General features: G+C 42.7%; 1 protein-coding gene across 1 annotated transcript in view; it reads right to left on the bottom strand.

Annotated features, from left to right (window-relative positions):
* The window catches only part of Myo5b (myosin VB), a 182633-nt gene extending 159622 nt beyond the window's left edge, over positions 1–23011 (bottom strand). Inside the window, 1 exon segment of the mRNA XM_051201265.1 lies at positions 22894–23011. Coding sequence (XP_051057222.1) covers positions 22894–22944 — 51 coding nt within the window. The 5' untranslated portion in view covers positions 22945–23011.
* Positions 23012–23427: the final 416 nt, after the last annotated feature.

Genomic DNA, 23427 nt, shown 5'->3' with positions numbered 1-23427 from the left:
TATGAAGATATTTAAGGTCAGCTCTTCAGAAAGCTTAAGCCAACACCCTTGACTGCTAGGCCTAAGGATATCCACTGTATGTTTCTTTGACACAGTGTGAAAGAGACAATAAAGAAAGGGCAAAAATCCACAGAAATTAATCCAGTTGTTTTATTTAAGCATCCCCAAATTGGCACCCTCCCAAATGTCCTGGTACCCCACAGTAGCAGTCACCTGTTTTAGGAAATACGAAAATAGCCAGGCTGACCTTGCTTATGGAAAGTTAGTCACATTCGATTGTCTCCCAAATTCCTAGAAAAATGAGGCCTTTACTGCAGCTGAGTGGAATCTCACCCACTCATCCACACATTTATGTATATCTCAAGATAGTGTGTATGGGCCCAGACATCAGCTGTATCCAGCCAAGACCCCCTGAATTATGAGGGCTGAAGTAAAACAACTCTCCCACTGATGAGTTGCTGGCCATCTTCCTTTAACAAGGAAGTTAGAAAGAAAAATCAAATAAACAAACCCTAGTAAGTAAGGTGCTTGCCCCAGCTCCCATCAACAGGCAAGGTTGTCTACTTCTGCAGCTCAACTTCCTTGTCTGTAAATCGGGAAATAACTGCTCTGTCAGAGCTGTTGCTAGGACTCAGCATGTACAAAAACATTCAGCACAGTATCTGGTGCACTATGACTAGTGGCTATGGTTGCCACGAAGGCATTCAAATCTAGATCTGGTAACACGTGGAAGCTCCCTGGAGAAAAGTGCCTCACAACCCAAATCCACCAGAACCATGATTCCACAGGGTGTCAAGGGAACATGCAAATTTTTGCTTCCAATTTATTTCCACATGATTTAACTCCTCCTCTAGCCATCAGTAAGCCACCCCCTTAGTTTCTCTTGATTCATCCCCAAGAAAAGCTTAATCCATATTTTATATGTGTATCTGAAGTTTAGAAAGAACCTCCATGTAGCTGAAGACAAAATTCACTGCTCCACAGACACAATAAATAGAATGTATACTATGTCCTCAAATGACAACTTACTAGAAAGGAAGTTCTTAGTGTACAGGGAAAGGGACTGACATTGTAGAGAGCTGGCTTATGGCAGGATCTATCTTGCTAATGGCAGAGTTGCAGGGATACTAAGGCTGTGGGATATAGCAATAGAGAAATGTGTTGGTGTTGAAGCATCCAAGACTTCCCATGTTCTATTTGCTCAGCAGATGTATGTATCAAGTCCCTCCTGCATGCCTATTCCCAACAAACTTGGATATAAATCTGTGGAGACATTAGGGAGGGAGGGAGGGAGAGAAAGGGAGGGAGAGAGGGAGGGAGAGAGAGAGAGGTGACCCACTAAAATTCCTCTATCTGAAAGGGCTAGGTCAAAACTGATTGCTGTAAAAGTGGTGAGAAGAATGTCCCCCACCAGCTCATATATGAATGCTTAGTTGCAGGGAATGGCACTAGTTGAGGAGGATTAGGAGGTATGGCCTTATTGGAGTAAGTGTGTCAACAGGTGGGCTTCAAGGTTACAAAAGCCCACACCTAGCCCAGCATCTGTTTTTGTCTATGCATCAGGATGTGGCTCTCAGCAACTGTTTCAGGGCCATGCTCAGCACCATGCTTCCATGGACTAAGCCTCAAAGTGTAAGCAAGCCCCCAATCAAATGCTTTCTTTTATCAGAGTCACTTTGGTCACAGTGTCTCTTCACAGCATAGAACAATAGCTAAGACGGTGAGCAAATGAATAATAGAAACTTCATATGCAGCACTCAGGAGGCACAGGCAGATGGATCTCTAAGTTTGAGGCCAGCCTGGTCTACAGAGTAAGTTCCAGTACAACTAAGGCTACACAGAGAAACCCTGCCTGAAAACACAAGAGAGATAAAGAAACTAACTTCATATACCAACATGCACATTTACCACCAATGGAATAGGGTTTATTTCCAAATCTATAATAAAATTATTAGCAGTTGGGGCTGAAGAAAGAGCTCAGTAAAGTGTCTGCAAGTCAAGCATGATGGCCTGAGGTCATACCCCCCAGCCCATCAAAAAAGACAACTTTGAGTAGAGAGCATCCATCCTTTAACACAAAGTAAAACTTTCCCAATTGCATCAAGTCTGGGTTAGAGCATGGAGTCTGATCAAAAGAGAAAGTTCAACAACATAGTACTAACTTACCAGTTGGTCTGTGGGCTACAGGGGAAGGAAGAGTTAAAATGAGGAAGATCAACTGCCATCTCTACTAGTTGTTTTTCATTTTTACAAGATTTTTTTTAAGAAGATGGGTGTGTGAATAGTGTCTGTGGGTTTGTGCACCTGCATGCAGGACTGGAGGAGGTCAGAAGAGGGCAGCAGATCCCCTGGAGCTGGAATTACAGGCAGTTGTGAACACATGGGAACTAAACTCAGGTCCTCTATAAGAGCAGTATGCACTCTTAAATGTGAGCAAGCTCAGTACAGAGCAATTTAAGACATAAATTCACCAAACTGTTGTGATATTTAAAATCTCATTTGCTTAGGACTATTCCAGAGCAGGCCATCTTCGTTTGCATCAAAGGTCTTTAACATAGTACAAATGTAAGCCTATGTAATGCCATCACTAGGTAATTTCCTTTTTTCTTTGGTGAGTTTATACTCTATAATAAATAGCTAGTACATGACTTCCTTCAGAAGAAATAGTCTTAAAATCATGACAACACTCATTAGAATGTCACAGTCCCAAAAATGTCTGCCTCTTTATTCTCTTTTTATTTTAAACCTGTTCCATTACATGGACCTGCTAAGCCAAAGTCACCACACCACTGACTTATATTGTTTCAGGGTTAGGTCTCTCTTCTAGAAACCATATTTGACCAATCAAAATAAAGTAAGCAATGGAAGACTGCAGAAAAACACAGTTCTCTTGCTGAGCAGTCACTTAGAGAAAATGGTACTTCGCCTGAACATGGGAGCATGATGGTATGTTCTTGATATTCTACAAGAGACAGAATCACCTACCACAGAACTGAAATGCGCCACATGGACAGGCAGGGCTCAAGGGAGCTGTATGTCTTCCTTCCTTAGGATCAAGCATGCCAAATCATCCACCCCAAATAATTCACATACTCTGTCTTTGAGGCTATTGAACATTGTTGAACTTCTACAAGTCCCCAGTGAATGACACAGGTCTACAGACTAGAGCATGAATTCTAGTCCAATCACCTATCCAGAAGACTTAGAGAATACTTCTACTTGACTGGTGCAGTGTGCAGTAATGGGGACTATAAAAGAAACACCTCTGATTCCAAGGCATGCAAGCACACTCTGGCTCATCTACTGTGATAGTATAAACTGCTCCAATGAGCATTCACATCACATAACGGGGCCCTAACTCATCCTATTTATCAGCAAAGACCCTACTGATGGAGCAAGATTCGAGTTGAATGACATATGGGAAATGGACTAGGTCAGAAAGACGGGAGGTTTAGATGATGCAAGACTGCATCATCTAAACCTCCCCAAGAGTGGAATTCATACCCTCAGGACCTCTGGGGGAAGGGTATGAATTCCACTCTTACCACTAAGAGCTCAGTGACCCACGGAGACCCTAATACAGTCTTACACATTCTACAAGAATGTTCCAGAAAAGCTATTTACAAAACACTTTCAACCCAGAACTATTTTGAATCCAGATAAGAACAGAAACCCTAGGGCAGCATGAAAAGCCTCATTTTCGACAAAATTCTTGCTTCTTCCTGGATTCCTTGTGCTCTAAATAACCAGTGAGCTGTTGGCAAGTGTGATGCTACATTATCGATAGTTATTGAGTCAACCACAAATCTAGCTCTTAAAACAGATACACATGCCAGCTGTTCGGTTATGCAGGTTCAGACATGCTTCCTCCGGTACCATTTACAGAGATACATCCCCAGTCTGTAGATCTAGACTTCCCAGGAAAAGCAAGCATCACTCTCCCACTGTATCTTTGGGTGATACTTTGTAGAGTCTGCATTCACTGCAGCTCTAGGGATGAAGAACAGCATTGTGTTGTGACAGAGTCACAACTTACAGCAGCAACATCAACCACTCCATCTCCAACAAATGGTTTCCTACTGCATTCTAACCTCCCAGGACCAATTCAAACCCTACTTGGTAGGATCATTCAAGCACCCAGCAGGCAAGTGCGATCTGAAAGAGGAATGCTCCTGTAGTGGGAGAGCTGTTTGGGGAGGTTTAGATGATGCAGCCTTGCAGGAGGAAGCATGTCAGATTGCAGGGGATGGGAGGATGAGAAGAAAACCCTGCATGCTTTCAGTTTTCTTTTTTTACTTCATGATTACAGTTGACGGTGTGATGCTCAGCTTCCTGCTCTGGTCACCATGTCACTTGCTGCCATGACTCATCCCTCTGCGACCATGAGCCCAAAGAAACTCTTCTGTAAAAGTTGCCTTGGTAATGGTGTTTTATCACAGAAACAGAGAAGTAACTAATAACATAAGGTGCGGAGATGCTGAGGGCTCCCAGTCTCTACAAAATAAAGAAAAACTCTAAATACTCATACTGCCCAATCAAGTATCAATAGAAATGTAATATTACCTAAAAGAAAGGAAGGAAGGAAGGAGGGAGGAAGGAAGGAAGGAAGGAAGGAAGAAAGGAAGGAAGGAAGGAAAGAAGGAAGGAATGAATGAAACTCATCCTCTGACATCATTCTCCTGCATGAAAACATCCTTCTTGCTTATAGAAGGCTCATGCAAGACTTCACGATCTGGTCCAAGGACTCCCGTGATCACCTCCCTCTGTCACTTCTATGCTCACTATTCTATAACTCCAGCCACACTCACCTATTTTCAATATCATTGCTGCCTTTCCTGTCTGTGTGTTTTGGCTCATGCTTGCCTTTCTTGTATTCTAGATGTCTTCCTGTTCCCTTTCCTTCCTATTGCTGCTCCAGGATCCAGTTGACATACTATTCCCTGGGATGAACAGTTTTGTTCCCCCAGTGCCTCTTTTATTTTTGCTGCAACATTTTTGGAATGTGTTACATTAAGTTATGTGCATTCCCCTGCTCTCCAGAACAGGAGTGGCATGCTTTATGTCACATACAGATGGGATGGTCCTTGCAAGGGACTTCAGTGCATGCTGGTGAGATGCACTGTGGAATAATTCTCTTGTAAGTTGCAAAGATTTGTTGCTCTATAATTTGTTTAACAAAATGCTGACTGGCCAGGAGCCAGGCAGGAAGTATAGGCAGGGTGACCTAACTAAGGATGATGAGAAGGGTGGGGTCAGGAGACACTGGCCAGACACAGAGAGAACAAGATGGGCATGCCATACTAAGAAAAGGTATTGCCACATAGCAGAACATAAATAAGGAATATAGGTTAACTTAAAATGTAAGCGATAGTTAATAATAACCCTGAGCTATTGGTTGAACATTTATAAGTAATATTAAGCCTCTGTGATAATTTGGGAAGCAGCTGTTAGGTATTTGGGACAAAGTAGCTCTAAGACAGTAAATTTCTGCCTTCAGGGATAGCTGAACACATGAACACACTCTAGCACGCAGATTTTTATTTCTCTTGACCAGAAAATGCAGCCTCTTTCCAAGAAATACTAAGTGTAGCACATAACCCACCAACATAGGAACATCACAGCTCAAGAACATTTGGGCATCAAATCCCATCCCCAGTCTGAAGTCTCTGTACTTCCCTCTTCCAGAGGTTATCCATGAGAAGTCTAGCTCTGACAGATTGTCTGTGACCTGAAGCCTCAAGAAGCACTGAGGCAAAATGATATATGTAAACAAAGTGTTTGATTGCCCTTAAAGTGGAAGAATGGCCACAAGGAACGACCAATGACATTCCACTAAGTCTTAGGCTTTGGTGTCACAAGAAAAAAGTCAATAGCTAACTTCTAGAACATGCTGTGTCAGAGCAGCAAGCAACTCCTAAGGAACCTTATATAACCAACAACCATTACAAAAAAGGGCTACAAAACATCCAACACTCTCCACAGCCTGAGAGGATAAAGCAGGGGGCAGTGTAGTGGAGGCTTTATCTACCAAGATCCAGCCCAAAGGCTGCTGAGCACCCCTGAACACAGTTCACAGCAGAGACTCAAGAGCCATTCCTGAGTAGTTCATGCTCAGAATGCCTTGGGAAAGTTGGAAATGCAGTGAATGCTGTGTATACCTGCCCACTTCCTCTCTTAGTCTCCTTAGTGGTAGGAGTTGCCTGCCTCGTCTCAAATGGGCATTCAAGGGAAAGGGCTTTCATGTATTAAATACCACACAAATACCTCACAAGTTTGTGCAATGACAGTGTGAGGCACAGTGGCATCTTTGATGGGATTTGCTGTTAAGAGCTCATAGCATAATTACACAAAGCATAAAATCAGCAGCACCCAATAAGTGGAAGACCACAGAGTTATAGAAAATCAGCATAAGGCTAAGCCTAGTGAATGGCAGTAGCTCTGGGAAAGGCTGAGCAGGGAGTTCCCACCATCAGATAAGGGCCAACACAATATGATGAGCATGACTGGAGGTGGAAATAGAACAAAGGCTCATATTGCAAGCAAGAAAATTGAGGAAGAACTCTGAGGAGCAACACCACTGGTTAGAGTGGAACCTGTTGTGGAATAACCTTTTTGTACACTATGAAGTTGTGTCTTTGCCAAGGCACCTTCTGATTGGTTTAATAGAGAGCTGAATGGCCAATAGCTATGCAGAATATGGTTAGGCGGGACTTCCAGGTAGAGAGAGAAGAAGAGATAAATCTAGGCACAGGAGGTACGACAGAGGACACAGAGCGGAAACACGAGGTGCAAGATGGAAGAGAGGTAAAAAGCCATGAAGCAAAATGGGTTTGTTTAAACTATGAAAGCTAATGGAGCAAGCCTACGCGATAATAAGTCTCTGTGCTGTTTTGATGATTGTTTTGTTTTGTTGCTTTTTGTGATCTCACAGACTAAAGGAAAAATCTGTCTACAGGAACCAGTGACTTGTGGACAAGAAGGTAAATCCAAAAGACAGGTTGGGTTCACAGTGTGGCATAAGATTGAGCCATTACTAAAGGAATCTCACCAACTCTTTATTCAGGAGAAACCAGAGCAAGTTCATGAGTAATGAGTAGCTGGGTGACCAGTTTAATAAAAAAAAAAAAAAAAAAAAAGGAATTGTTTCATGTTTAGCAGGAGAAAACAAAAATGCCAAGCTTCCTCGCTACTGCTCCAGTATTAAAGACTGATGCCATAGAAGGGTACCCAGATGGCACAGATAAAATGACTGAAAGCAACACCCAAACCATCAGATGGTTTCTATTAATTTAATCACAGTGATGCATGCGCTGTACTCTTGTAAGATGAGAACATGCCAAGAGGCTCTCAAGAAGGTGAGCCAAGGAGATCATGCCAAAGTTAATTACGAGACTACGCTTCCTCTAAAAGAAAGCTCTGTGAGAGCAATTAGCTCGCCTGCCTGTCCTCCTGGTGTCTTCTCACCTGCCTAGTCCCCCACTGTGGCTACATGCTATAAAGTGCTGGTGTCCTCTTGTCCAGCCATGCTACTAACTTGACTTGTCAATGACATCTTCTCTGTGACCTGCACCCACATATCCAACTCAGTGTCCAGGTTTGGAGTCTAATGTGTATGATGAATGTTTTGAAAACTTAAGCTGAGCCTCTGAGCCAGTCCATCTCTTCCCTAGTCTTTCTCACCTCTGAAACTGATATGCCAGTCTACTTGATCACTGTGGCAAAGAAGTCCAGGTGTTACCCAGTTTCCTATCTCTTCCTGTAGACACATTCTATCATCAAGCCAGGCTCCTTAGTTCAACCACCCAAAAGCACCATGTTTTATTCATATCCACGGGAGACCTGCCCTTTCCTGAACAGAATGAATAGAATAAAGGAGGAGTGCATTGGTAAGGGGGGAGGGAGCACACACAGAGGGCGGCTGGGGGAGGGACTGTGAGGAGAGGACGGTGGAGAAACTGTGACTGAGGTATAATTTTTTTAAAGGCACCTTGGGTCTGCCACATCTCCCTTTACTCTGCATACTCTAGCCCAGCCCCTCTCTGTGGCCTCTGCTTCTAGTCTTGTCCTCACAGACTCTTTTCTCCCCAGCAGCTAGTGTCTTCTTGGAAGGGTCCACCAGATCATGTTGCTTCCCTGCTTAAATCAAATCTGAATGTAGGTTGTCTCTGCTCTCATCTTTCCAGTCTGTGGGTTCCATAACATCTACACCTGTGTCTCCTTCCCTTGTTGTCTGAATTAGCCACCTTCCTGACCACACTCTGCCTTGGGAACTTTCATAGATGGTCTCCCTCATGTCACAAATCTCAACTCAAGTCTCACCTTCGCATAAAACTGTTCCTCAGGAATTAATCTACAAACAGGCTCATCAATCACTTCTGTTCCTTGCCACAGTTTCTTCACTTCTTCTGTCTGGATAGCTTGGGGTCATTTCCTGACTGTCCTAAGCCCCCTCAATGTGAGTGAGCTTCAGGCAGAAACATCTTGCTTTGCTCACTGGTCCATCTCCAGTATCAAGAATGATGCTGGATATGCAGTAGGCACTCAGGCATTTGTAGGAGAGCCCATGCGTGTTATAAACACTTCAGTGCTGGAGCAAATGGCCACACTTCTGTCAGTATTGCTAGTATGTTAACATCCAGAGGAAAGAGGCAATATAGAACAAATTCACACAGAAGACATAGGCTGGGCAGTAAGATATTGCAGGTAGGTGACATGGTCCTGAGGACTCTAACTTTAATTTTATTTTGTATTTTAGTTTAAAAAAAAGTATGTGTATGTATATGTGTCCATGGTTGTATGCACATAGATGTGTGCTTGTGTGGACAGGAATAGTGTGTTGGAATCCCTGGAGCTAGAGTTAGAGGCAGTTGTGAGCTGCCCTATGTGGACACTGGGATCTGAACTTGGGTTCTGTACAAGAGTAGTTCATATCTTGAGCCATTTCCTCAATGCCAGGAATCTAAATTTTAAACATCCACTGGACAGTGCAGGTGACTAAGGAGGTCCATACAAAGGAAAGGTGTCACTCATGCCACAGTGCAAGGCAGCCTATTGTTTCCTTGCATGGCAATGAGATTGATACATTCTGATTAAGTGGTCTGAACACCACCACGTATCAGCTACCAAATCATGTATTCTCTAGCTGTTGTCAGTGAGTCCTCTAACCCCCATAGTGAAGCATTAGCCCTGTTTGTAAGCATACTAAAGCCTGTGACTTGTAGAAGGCACATGCATCTTTTTCTGCCTAAGGCCACGAACCAATGGCAGCGAAAGCCCAGGTTCCCATTACAGACAGGGTCCCTTCCTTTTTAGCCACACTACCCTCTTCCCCTAAAAGAAATGGATGACTTCAGACTTCTAGGCGAATAAAGATGTCAAAAGAATACAGGACAATAAACAAGGCCTGCTACAAATAAGTCTTGACACTCACTATGGGTCTAGGAGAGACAGGCTCTCACCCCTAACCAGACACAGGAGGCAGAATGACTTCCAGTTCTCAATAGTCCTTCCTGCTCACCACACCCATTTCATAAAACAATTAACAGTGGCAACATGCAGTTCTACCAGTAAATGCTCATCCAAGGCCAGAGCATGGCTGCTGGTGGAGTGACTGCTGAGCAAGTGTGACTGCAATCACAATCTGCCTACCTAAAGGCCTCAAGGATAACCCTGTGAACTCTCCACAGGTGTCTCCACTGACACTGCTGGATGGGGTCACTCTGAGCATCTGCCTCAGATGACCACAGCTGTAAGGACAACAAGGAAGAAGAACTGGCAAGCTGTTTCCTTTATTTTTCATTGGCAAAGAGCAATCATCAGCCAGAGGCATGGACTCACTTGATATTAACAACAGACACTGGGAGCATGGCAGAGTCCTTCCCCTGGCTGGGGGAACTGAACAACGGAGAAAGTGATTAATTATGAGTTTACATACTTGGGGAGGCAAGAGATAGCCCTGTGATGCTCCCTCTAGCCACAAACACCCCACAAGGTCAGCCTTGCCTCAGCAAAGTGAGGTAAAAACAACAACTTAATAAGGAGAGAAAGAAAGGTATTCGACAATAAAAGCACACCTCCAACTCAAATACACTAGCTGAAGGTCACCTACATCTTTCCATTCAGAACTGATGGTTCCTGACCAAGAATGCAACATCTTAGTTCAAGAAGCCATTTACCCAGTTGATACCCTTCAGCACTAAGGACAAGATGACACAACCGGTGATCCCACCCAGCACACATCTATTCCAAGGAACATCCATGTAGGCAAACCTGCACACCATCCCAGAAGCCAAGGGAGGTACCAGCCAGAGACATCCACAATGATAGTACCATTTCCCAAGGCCTTCCAAAGCCAGCACCTCCCCCAAGTGCATGAGGCAGCCACCCCTGCCCTTCCTACCACAGGCTCACCACAAGCCTTCAGTGAGCAAGACCAATGGAAGCTGAGCTGATAGTTGCTTCTGACGAAACGGTTCCCAAACCAGCCAAGAAATACTTTCCACTGGCCATGGCATCCTTCACACCCCTGCCTTGGAATTCTGCCTCTGCAACCACACCTTTGAATCTTTGCCTCACTGTTTCAGGACCTGTTAGGAAATGTTAGATTGAAAGCAGCATTTGTAGCAATTAAATACATAGAGACCATGGATTTAAGAGAGAGCCAAGAAAGTTACATGGGAAGAGTTGAAGGGGGAATGACATAATTACATTTTATTTAAAAATGTCATTGACTAAGTAGCCTGACAATGACTGTGATGGTAAAAATCTCCCAGGACATTCACACTTACATCAAGTGAAGGAGGCCACGCTAAGATGTTTGCTTCTGGAAAGTACACCTTGACACAGTAGCTCATGCCTTTAATCCTAGCATTTGGGAGACTGAGGCAGGAATATTGCCCCAATTCAAGGCAATCCTGGGCTACATAATGAGTTCCAGGCTAGCCTGGGCTACTACTGTGTGTAAGCATTTCAGTTGTTCTTTCTCTTCATTAGAAATTGCTTTTAAATGTTTCTTTTATGTGCATACCTTTATGTATGTATGTTGTACGGTATGTGTATGTATGTGCATGTGAGTCCAGGTGTGCAAGCCTGTGTACCTAGATGGACAGGTCAGAGAAAGACTTCCTCTATTGCACTTCCTTGAAACAGGGTCTCTCTTTAGAAGCTCACCATCTTGGGTAGGCTGGTTGCTAGCTACCTCTTGGGATTTACTTGTTCCAGCCCCGCAAGTGCTGGGCAAGTGCTGGTTTTATAGGCTCGCACACTATCAATACCCCCCCCCCTTTTACATGGATGCTGGGGATTTGAACTTGGGTCCTCATGCTTGCATAGTAAGTACTCTTCCTCCACTGGGCCATCTCTGTAGCCCTGCATACATTCCTTTTAAATGCCTGTAAAGATGGCACTCTCTTCTCAAGAAAATAATATTCTTTATACTGGGATTGTATTTTTTTTTTAACAAAAGACCAACAAATACTAAACAAAACAAGAACCTAGGGTAGGTAATAAATGGCAGGTGAAATTCTTTTTTGCTTGTGGTTTAAAAGGACGTAACCTCAGACTAGTGCAGGCTCAAGCATCAGAGGACATTTCTTTATGCAGTGAAAAGCAGTTAAATGAAAAAAACAACTGGCCAAAGGGCAGAGAATAAGTGACTGAGAAGTATGCAGTCACACACAGGACATCTATGTCACATACACCACACCCCAAGGCTCAGGAACCATCACAGGTAAGGGGCAAAAGGACTGTAAAAGCCAGAAGTCAGGGAGGACCAGAGCAGAAACAGTGATTTCTGGACATTGACAGGGCCACTGCACTTAGGGGCTAGGCAGCTGGGGCTGTCTAGAGAAGATCAAGCCAGTCTACCCTGGAGTGGGAGGGGCTTCTTGAGCCCTTACTCCAGCTGGGAAGCTGTGGACAGCTGGTGGTTTCTGGGGGATGGAGAGGTGGGTTTTGTTTTTAGAGTGTGGCTCCCAGAAGAAGGCGCCATCCTCCAGGGGAAGGGTCCCACACCCAGCAGTGTACAAGCAGCACAGACTGGACTTGGTGGGCTAGTAAATGAAAGAAAGAAAAAAAGAACATGAAGTTGAAGATAGGGAGGTAGGGATGGATCTGGGTAGAGTTAGTGGAAGGAAGGAAAGGGGAATATAATCAAAGTATAGCGTATGATATTCTAAAGGAATAAATACAGTTTAATAAATAAAATACAAATATGTGGTGGGCAGTGGCAATCTATCAGTAGTTAGGATTCTTGAATGTTATCTCTCTTTTCCTAATCCACAAAATCCAACATCTGGGGACCACTGAATCTGTGTTCTGGTTTTCATAACACACCATGGCTTTGTGAGCAGGGTCATGGAAGCTAAGAGGTGCCAGCCACATCCCTGCACATTTACTACCGGGAAGGGCCATCAGAGCAATGGGGAAGAGGAACACGGAGGACAAAGAGTAGCATCTCTGTGTGTGTGGGGGGGGGAACCATGATTCAACCCGTTACTTTATATGCTAACCAGAAAACTAATTTTAAAACTCAAAGAAAAATGAACTTTTAACTCAAGATGGCTAGATTCAGCCACTGAATGCACACCTACATGCAGCATGAACAGGAGGCCCAATCAGAAGAAGCTACACAGCCAGAGCTTAAGAATCATGCGTAATCAGTCACCGCCTATAGATTTAAAGTGCTCCTTTGCACAATTCTCAATCTTAAGTTTTTATACCATTTGCTTAATTATACTTTAAGCAAACCTCACTAAGAGGCTTTATTTATTCATTTTGAAGAATGGCTGCTTCTAGAGAGGTGCTTGGGTTACATAAAGGGCAGGTAGGGAAACAGGCTAAGAGAGGAAAGAGTAGTTAAAAGTGGTCAGCAGACCTCTAGCTGCTGTGACCCTAAGGCTCTGTGCTCACAAGGTAAGAGTCCTATTGCAGATTGGGAAGAGCCAAGTTCAGGGAAGTCAGCCCCTTCACTGGCCCCTACAAAACATACGTTAGCCTCCAGCCAACACACTCCTTGGATCAGATTTTACCAGGCAACAACCCATTGTGAACTGGAAGAAGAGGTGTATGTTCCCACACAAGGCATGAACGCTTGGACTTACCAGAGCTCATGTTTTCTGAGATCAACAGAAGCCAAGCAATCAGGGCCAAAGTATGTGTGAAACCAACAGAAATACAAGAAGAGTTAGGATGTTCCTTTATCCTGAAGTCATCTATGTCCTAAAGGCTGAAAAAGGACAGGAGTCTCCAAAGACCTCATGCCTGTTAAGCTGAATCCAAAGGGAGGGAGGAGGCCCCACCAGGGAAGAATTGCATCAGCGCTTGCCATCTTTCCCAAATCAGTCCCAGATCCTGAGCATCCTGGGAAAAGGTATCCTTCTAGGTCCCATGAGGCCGAGCGCATACTACAATGCCTATTAGGGCAAATCTTTCTATCTATGCCCCTAATGGCAAGAGGGGAGGGAGGGCACACACTGTTACCCATCAGAATTCTCCTCCACCTTTATCTTATTTCTTTAACTTAATTTCTCTGATTACTGAAGTGCTCAACTTCATTAAGAGAGATTAAAAGTGTGATTCCACCTCATACCTCAAGAGAAGGGAAGGGAAAGGGGGCAAAAGGAAGGGAAGGAGAAAAGGAGGGAAGGAGGAAGAGGAGGGAGGAGAAGGAGGAGGAGGGAAGGGAAGGGAAGAAGGAATGAAGCTCTGGAAAAAGATGCAGACCAATGTAGGCTTTTCCAGGAGGTTCCTAGACAGACATACAAAGAAGGGAATTACTCAGACCCACTGAGGCTGTGGGTCAGAGTCTTCTGTGACAGCAATGCTACTTTTGTGTCCAAAAGACATGTGAACATATGTTCATCAAAAGGAAGGCACAAGACTACTACAAGCAGCCTTTTTTATAATTGCCAAGGACAATAAATAACACAATGCCCACTAACAACAAAATGAACAAATTCCAGGATATCCCTATCATAGTACACTAAAATCAACAATGACATGAACAGACTGCAAGTAAACACAAGGCTGATCCCAGATGTGACCAAAGCATAACATATATTAAATTGCTCTATTCAAGTAAGCCTTGAAAACAGGCAAAGGACAAGAACATTTGGACATCCTTGTCCTAGGGAAAAAGATGGGGCTACAAACTTCCAGGGGTGTCTCCTCTTGACTGGATGGTAACAGGTAGCAGCATGAATCCCTCATTAAGTCTTTGCATTTTAAATGTATTGTCCTGAGTATGTTTTATTTAAATACTGTTAACAAGGAATGTAGTTAATCTTTCATTCTGGTTCATTCACTGTAACTGTCTTTTTCCTCAAATCTTTCATTAATGTGCATGTTAGGTTAAAAAAAAATACATTCTGGGAAAATGTGACTATTGTCCCTCTTCAGAAGGCTCACACATTATCCCCGCCCACCACCGACTGCCACTATGTAAGAGAGGTCATAGAAGCCTTCTTTTTCCCCACTGACCCTAAAGGTGGCTAATCCCTACCTCCTCTAAAAGATGATGCATGGGTTAAGAAATGAGGCCCTCTTAAATTCTTTCCCTGGGATGCAGAGCCCCTCACTCCAGTAATAGAGCAGAGAAACCTCACTATTTATGTTACTTAGTTGCCCACCATCTTGCTGGCACTGGTGACCATGAATGGAAGATTGCATGAATGGCTGAGCCTCTTTAATGCAGGCACATGGGGTTGCAGTGGAGTGGGTGGCCCCTAGAGTACTGCCAGATCATCCAGGCTTAGCATTTGGGCAATGGTCCAAATGGGACGTGTCCAAAGGAATCCCTGCCCTGAATTCTCCTGAGAGTCTACCCGAGGGTAGCTGTGTCTCCTTACCACAGGGTATTATGTACAGCCCAGAGACTTCTGGTGTAGGGAGGGGCTGCTCCTGGTACAAATACCACTATTCTCAAATTACAGTTAATTAAACTAAAAAGTAATAACATCTACCATTTTAGTCATTTTAAACAATCTGTAGCATGAAAGATATTCATATCACACAATCACCACCATCAAGCCTCTAGGATTTCCATCATCTCAAACAAAATGCACACAAGAACTAACATCAGTACCATTTGCAAAGGCACAAGACAAAACACAGAAAAATAAAATGGCACTAGGCAGAAGGGATTGTAGGGGCAGTTAGTACAGCTTGGACAAAGGGGACAGCCTGACAGGACAGTAAGCTGGCTCTAGTGGCAGGGTTAAGAGACTTAAGCCCCCAATTCTAAAGGCTCTATGTCTTAGTTCCAGAATGCCATCTGGGCAGCCTCTCAAGCCAGTTTTCCAGAGTAGACCCTTGCAAGAATCCCACCCATTTCTCTACCCATCTTCCTGCCTGCCCTTACTCTGTTCTTATATATTATTCCAAGTAGACATGTTTATAAAGCCCAGAGAGAAAACAGTGTTGATATCACCTCTGCCACCACTGAGAATAGCATTTGACCAGAGGCCAACAGACCTCTCTATGTGCATTTACAGACAGTTCCCAGTCAGCAGAAGTCTCTTCAAATATTAGGTGTTAGAAACAAGGACAATGGGAGGAGGCAAACAAGGAAAGAGTACAGAGTGAAAACTGTCCCTGGAATTATGCTAAATAATATGCATTTATGGGACATATACTACCTACGGAAGTCTGCGTAAGGAACTGTGCCAAGCCAGCCTATGGGAACTCGGCAGTCAAAGGGCTGCTTGCTGAGAGTCCCTGCAGCCTTTGATCTCTGAGTCACTGCCTGACTAAGGCTCTAACTCACCTGGAGGATGTCCTTTAAAAGCTCAGTTAGGTAAACCAAGAAATGAGCAGAAAGCAGACTTGAGACAATATTCTTTTACAACTAGTATTGCAAGCTAAACTTGGAAGGAAGTTATGATGTCAATTCCCAAAGTCCTCCAAGAAAATATATGCCATTTTCTCCTCAGGTGACTTCATTTCTCCATCCTCCCCATCCTCCTCCAACTTTCAATAGATCATCAAAGCAAGAATTTAGGGTAACCCCTGGTGGGGGGGGGGAGGTTGCCTTCCCCAGGACTCCATCTTTCAAGCAGCCCTCAGATGGATTATATCAAACATGAAGTCACCAAGATATTTGACATTTCTGGATGAAGATTTCCTACTCCACAGTCCAGAAGATTCCCCAGCTCATTCTCAACGCCTTTATCCTCATTGGAGAGGAATCTACAACTTTCAGTAAAAACAAAGACCTGCCATTTGTCTAACTAACAAAACGATGATAGTTCTGGTCTGTCTCAGTTGACTCACCCAGCCTGTGGGCAGGTGACTCACCCAGCCATTGTGCCAGTGCCGGGAAGGGGGTTAAGAAAGCACAAACATGATGAGCCTCAAGTTGTGGCTCAGTCCCACAGCACTGGTGTCCAGGTGAGATGAAATTGCAGGCCTCATGTGTCTGCCCATGCTTCTGACCTATCAGCTGAAAATGCCCAGTTGGGGGGGGGGTGTCTTTATGACTCCCTTATTTGCTGGGAAAGCTCATAAAACTTACAGAAACGCTTTACCAACATTATTCATTATAAAGGGCATAACTAGAGAACAACCAAATGGAAGAAATACACAGGATTGGGGGTGGGGAGTCTTGGTCTTCATGCTTCCTCCAAGGGAACACAGTCCCCTAGCACCTCCATGTGTTCACCAACCTTGATGTTCTCCAGACTCCATCATTTAAGGTTTTATGGCAGTTTCATTGGCATAGGCATTATTACTTAAGCTACTGGTTACTGGTGATTAACTTCACCCTCCTCTTCTCCTTACACACACAGCAGTAGAGCTGAAAGTTAGTTACAGCCCTCTAATCATGCCTTCATTAGCATTTTTGGCATCCAGCTCCCATCCTGAAGCTAAGTAGAAGCTGCAGCCACCTTGGTAACAAAAAAAAAAAAAAAAAAAAAAAAAAGCATCTGTTAATCCAGAGTCCCATGGTTTTAAAAGCTATGTACCAGAAACTGGAAATAAAAGACCAAACATATAATTACCCCAGGCACACATATTCTGTGTGATGTGTGAACATTAGAGCCCTATGCATCCAAGGACAAGAAAGAATGCAGTCTTTGGTCAAGGACAGTTAATGTCTCTTTAACATATAGTCAATCATTCTTCACATACATAGGTTTACTTGGAGCCATCTTTATGGGCACCCATAGTCCCCAAGGCCATATATGGCAATATGTGCACCCAGCATCATCGGGGACCTCTAGCTCACTCACCCTCAAGACATCTAATCTACCCCAATGGAGACCTTTTTACTTAAAAGCAAACTAACAAGGCATGGATGTTTCCTGGGACGATTAACAAAGCCTTTTCACAGAAAACACATCCCAGCCAACCAGATACAGTAGCAGACGTCCAACTCCAGAGAGTAACACAGTGTCCCTTGTGCCTCAGAATATCATGAGGTTTCCTCTTCTAAAAATAGATGGGAGAACTCCACAACACATTAAAATTTGTTGAACACTACCCAGCCAATACTAGTACATACTGTCAATTTGAGCTGCAAATTTCCTATCTGTAAAATAAATGGGGAAAAGGTGAGCCCCTTATCCTTTGTTCAGGGTAAAGCAGGCAGTCGGGTATTTGTCCTCTCAGCTTTCTGTGAATACTATTTGGATTTTTTATAATATCAAGTCAACCATTTGCACTGCTCTAAGCTAGACCCCTTTACATTCTTTCTCATAGTAGATTGGTAGAGCCAAGAATAATATGTCCACGAGGGATCTAAACCACATAATTGGTGAGAGGGAGAAGACTAAAAGGAAATGTGTACTCAATCTTCATATCTCTTTTGGATCTCTGGCACAAGGATGGTTTTATGCAGTCTGGGTTTAAATACTGCCAGCCCCAAAGAACTCATTACTCACACAGTGATTGCTTTAACTCGCTAGAGAAGCTCCTAAAGTTCTCAGTTTCCACCCTCTGGGAAAATTTGAACCTATAATACATATGGCTCACCACTTACTCTAATGGTAATAGCAGCAGATGTGTTTATCGTTTGGAGAATGTAAAATCACTGTCAAGCTCAAACCTCAGAATTCCTCTGAGATGTAAACAGAGAATAGATTATTCCCACTCAAGAAGTGGTTGGGAGGTTGGGCCTCCGTAAATTTGACTGGCACAGTCCAGTCTTCTTATGAAGTGTCAGCACAAAACCAGTTTCTTCTCAGTGGATTTTCAAACCATTGTCATCCATCTGCCAGGTCAGAACCACAAAATCTCTAGGCAGCCTCAACATAATCAGTGTTAACAGCCCTGGAACCTTTTCTTGGTATGTTGCCTAGATCATCCAATGTGAATATTTCTCCATCATACTAACAGCTTATTTTCTTTGGTAAACACAAACATCACTGGAAATATATTTACATCACCTGCTTTATAAAATTTAAAATTCCATTTCTGTAGCAATGGACTATCTAATAACCATCTCCAGGCTAAACAAAGAAGGTTTCACCCTGTTACTTTCCACAGGGACACCAGCCATGCACCCACTTAGCACTGCCTTCTAAAACTGTGTGCCAGATGAAACTAGGATAACCAGTTGAATCCTTAAGCTATATGGTGATGTAATGGACCATAAAAGTGCACAAAGGTAATTTAACAAGCAAATGCTGTTCAGGACAGTGCTATCACCCAGAGGCGAGGGCAATACTCAGCAAGGCAGAAATCTGCCCTGTTTTATTGCCTGGAAAGCTGGACTTCTCATTTAAGCAGGTGTCCTTTCACCCATGAACACTGAACATAGTACTCATGGAATGGAGAGTGGAGGGGCGTGACTATGCATCTACTCTCACCCCACCCAAAACTGAAATGCCTCCGAAACTGTATCATTTCTTTCCCTGTGGGAATGTGGGTATTTTTGAAATTTCATTTTTATTTAATTTTTTGAGAATTTCACACATGATTTCTATATTTACATAATTCCCACTCCTCCAATTCCTGTGGGCCCACTAGCCTCTCAAATTCATGACCCAGTCTTCAATTGTTATTGATATATATGTACACACACACACACACACACACACACACACACACACACACACTGTACTTTGCCCCTGTACATGTGTTTAAGGCTGACCACTTGGGATTGGATAGTCTATCTGGGTCTTATCCCTGAAGAAAACTGATTCTCCTCTCAGTAGCCACTGAGTTTCTATAGATTTTTATGTAATGTAGGGCTGGGGCTCTATGACATTTCTTCTACCAACACTGGTTTGCCAACTGCTATCATCATTGCCAGGTCTTGTTTGGGAAACCACACTATTGATATTTCATGGGTATAGCTTCCCTGTCATGTCTGGAAGACACTGTCTAGCAGCAGGTGTCCTGATCCTCTTATAATGTTCTTGCCTCCTCTTCTGGAATTTCCCTGAAGAATTGTGTTGTAGTTACAGCAATTGGAGCTTGGTACCCCACAGTCACCTTTTGCCTGCATTTTGACCAGCTGTGGACTTCTGTAATAGTCTCTACCTATGGCAAATAGAATTTTCTTTGATGAGAGGTGAGGGTCCTACTTATTTGTGGGTATAAGGATGTGTACTTGGAATATACTAGAGATCATATTAGTTTAGAAAATGGTACTAGTAGGCTTCCCCTCTATGGTCTATGACCTTTCCAGATCCTGAATGGAGAAAGGCACACATAGTCGTGTGAGCAATAGTTTGAGGATTTTAAGTGGGGAGGGGAAGAAGGAGAGAAATAATACTAAGGATATTTTTTAAACATTCTATATGCTTATTTAAAATATATATTTATGTACACATATCTATATGTACATATATATGTATACATGCACATATAGGTGTGTGCATATATGTATATATATATATATATATATATGTATTATACATGAAATGATAATGTACCTTTCAAGAGCCATAAACTAATAAAAACCCCAATGTCAGGTATGGGAAATTTCCTTTTGAGTTTTGTTCAGAGGAGTCCAAGAGACTTCACCAATACTATAAATCATTGTTGTTGCCCTGTGGCTGTCTGCCAGAATGTGAAGATAAGACCCTATTTCTCAAGGCACTACATATTTCTGACAAAGATCATGGAGAAATATAGCACTATTTATTCACCAAAAGACTATGGGATGCTGTGCTTTTGGGAAGAAAGTGTTGAAGATACAGTGAGTGTGGGGAAGAAGGCTACCGTGAGGAATGGTGATCACACAGGGGTGTGTCACCTGCTTTCCATATGCTGCAGTAAATGGCTTGCCCTTGGCACTGGAACCTGAAGCTCTCAAGGGGCCTCTACAGCTTCTCCGAGGAGACTCTTTGTGGGTACAAAGGTCTTTCCCGCTCTCTTACTATTTTTTTAAACCTAATGTATCATATTGTATTCTCAGTAGCCAGGGAGAAGATCTCATACCCACCCTGATTAACAGTTATGCATGAATAAAACATCCTTAGATGAATTAGTTCAAATAAATATTTAAGCACCAATGTGGTAGGTGCCAAAGCACATGGGCAATAAACAGTTCCTCATGAAGCCAACTGACGCTTCTCAGTTCTTGGCCTTCCTCTGAGAACACATAATAGTGTCACATTGAGATTTTAGCCAATTATGTGAGTAGCCAATCATATTATAAAGAAGCCAGTTAAAGATGTTCTTTAAGGAGATGCCAAAACATTTGTACAAATTTGGCCTTCAATATTAGCTGCCAAGCCTGTGTCCAGCATGGAACTTGACCACCATGTAACAGGTAGACACTATGTGTGTACTGGAAAGGGGTAGTTTTACAAAATGTCTGAAGTCTCAGTACATGACCTGACATAGGCACTCTTGTCTAAACTCTGGCCTCCTTCTATCACAGAAGTAAGGGTCTAATCAAGCTGCTGTGGCACTTCTCAGCAAAGCATACTGATCTTAGTCCTGCCTACCATCCTTTTAAAGAGTTTCCCTACAAAATAGAAGAGACCTTTTGAAAATATTGAAAAGTTCCAGTAAGTATCCATATCACCAACATTCAGTGTTATTAACATTTTAAGCCTGCTCCAATTTTGGAATTTAAAACAATTCCTTCATATTTGTAAGTTTCATCCCCATTTAAACTCCCTCTCCAGCCCAAACAAGCCATTAGGATGCTACCTGACCAGTGTGACAAAGCGATATAAACAGGTACTCCAGAATTCCTGATATTATCTGATTGTATATTTCAGGTAAATTATAACATACTATCCATTCTACAAATTTTTTAGACCCAAACATGACTATCACTGTTGGTATATGTATGTCTGGTTCACCCATTTTAGTATTCCAGTATACAGATATAGTTAGCCACCTATCCCTCTATTGCCAAGCACTTGGAAAGCGTTCATCTACTAACTCCTCAAACTATTGCTCACACGACTATGTGTGCCTTTCACCATTCAGGATCTGGAAAAACTTTGAGAACGTATATGATTCCTTCATTTGGAACTGAAGATAAAGAACTCCCTTGTAGAAATGCCAAGCGGTTAGCTGCATTTGTGTGTAGATAACACATAAAGAAACAAACACTGGGGAAATGATCCAATGGTTACTATGCATGGCAGACAAGCACTCCACAAGTGAACCATAACCCCAACTCCAAATCTTTAGAAGATTCATGTCCCTATCTAACTCCAAATAAACTCATGTGAAATAAAATGGAAAGAGAATCAATTTTTACATCCAACATCTTGACAAGTTTCATTCTCCTTCAAGGACTCTACATTTTAAAAAAAATTACCATTTTCTACTAATTGCCAGGATTAAGCAGTTGAGCACATTGCCATTAAAACAAATTCATCCACAATACATCATTGTACAAAAGTGATTACAGCATACAGTTCATTTCAGACTTTCCTGAATTTTCTGCCTCTGTTTTGCAAGTCTATCTTATCTACCCCTCTAGATCATAAATTTCCTTTGAAGACTGCTTCTGTATTATGCATCTTTGCTTCTTCCAAAATTCTTGGCCCAACAGAAGCCTATGCCTGACCAATGTTTGTTAATGGAGTCCTATTCCTCCCAGCTTAAGTAACATCATGGGGAGGGGGCTCTCCCTAAAATAATCATCTGCCCACAGTGACCTTCTGGAAGACAAAGCAACTTCCTTTCAAAGCATCATTTAAAAGTAAATTTTAACTTTAGTTTTGATCAACATATAATAATACATTTTATAGGCTATAATAAGACATTCCAATACATGTACACATTTATAGCCATCAAGTAAGGATAATGGTTGATCTGTTTCCTCAAATATTTGGCTTTAGAACAATAAAACTCCTAACATTTTTCGAATATTCAATTACTGTTAACCATAAATGTCCTGATATGTTACAGGACACTGGAAGCTATCCCTTTGTTCATATACAGCCCTGTACATATTGATTCTCTCTACTCACTACAACATAACCCTTCCAGAATCTAGGAACCACTATTCTATTCTCTTAAGTTGCATTTAAAAAGTTCATCTAAAGATCAATTTATAAGGATCCTTCTTTAAGGAAAAGAGAGATGAAAAGTAAATCCACAGTTTCTTTCTGAGGAAAAATTAACAAAAGATGTCTTTGCTCAGCACACTTGAGTCTCTTCCTTAGGAATGAGGTCACTGATCAGAGACAAAGATCCCAGAAAGATGGTGTACAGTATTACCATCCTTCAGAAGGTTTGTCTTCAGATGCATGTGGGATGCATAGTCAATCTACAATCATGTTCTACAATCAACATGTTCACTATTCTGAAAAATTACTATTGTGCCATGAGTGTGTTCTGCCTCTGTACCCACTGTCTTCACCTAACTCTTCTTTTTAAAGTCTCTTTGGATTTTTTTTTTAAATCAAAGTTACTGAAGTGCAACTTAAAATCGGTAGTGTTCTAGCTTTGTGTACTTCACATCTCCCTGCAACTGACCTGCTGTGTGTTGTAGTGCAGCACAGGGAAGCTACCCCCTTTTGGATCCATCCGAAAAGGACATCACTGTATTACCACTTCCCCTGTGGCAAGATCCACCACATCCTACCTCACCGTCAAAGAACTTCCTTTATCAGTATGCAAACAAGTTGTGTTCTGAGTTCCAAACTGGAATTCAGAATTTACCTTTTCCACAGCAACCATCCTAGAAGTGCTGGGTTCCCAGGGATAGCCCACACAGCCTGCATGCTTAGAATGCTGTGAGACCTTCCCAGGAGGACAAGCATCTCGGGTCACTCAGCAGGTATGTGCCTGGGCCCCAGCTAAAGACAAGGAGAGGCAAAGGCTCTATTGGGAGCAAATATGCTGCAGACACTGGCCACCTGATCCAATGAAACTGGAACAAAGTCCTCTACTATTATTCATACAATGGGAGGGGCAGGGTTGTAAAGGGCAAGCTAAATATTTGGAGGCCCATCTCAAAAGCCTTGATTAATCAATGCATATTTACTAAAGCAAGTATCTACTTCCCTC

Source organism: Phodopus roborovskii, unplaced genomic scaffold (genome assembly GCF_943737965.1).
Source record: "Phodopus roborovskii unplaced genomic scaffold, PHOROB, whole genome shotgun sequence".
NCBI lineage: Eukaryota > Metazoa > Chordata > Mammalia > Rodentia > Cricetidae > Phodopus > Phodopus roborovskii.
The sequence above is the reverse complement of the archived record's forward strand: the minus strand, read 5'-3'. Positions and strand labels throughout refer to the sequence as shown.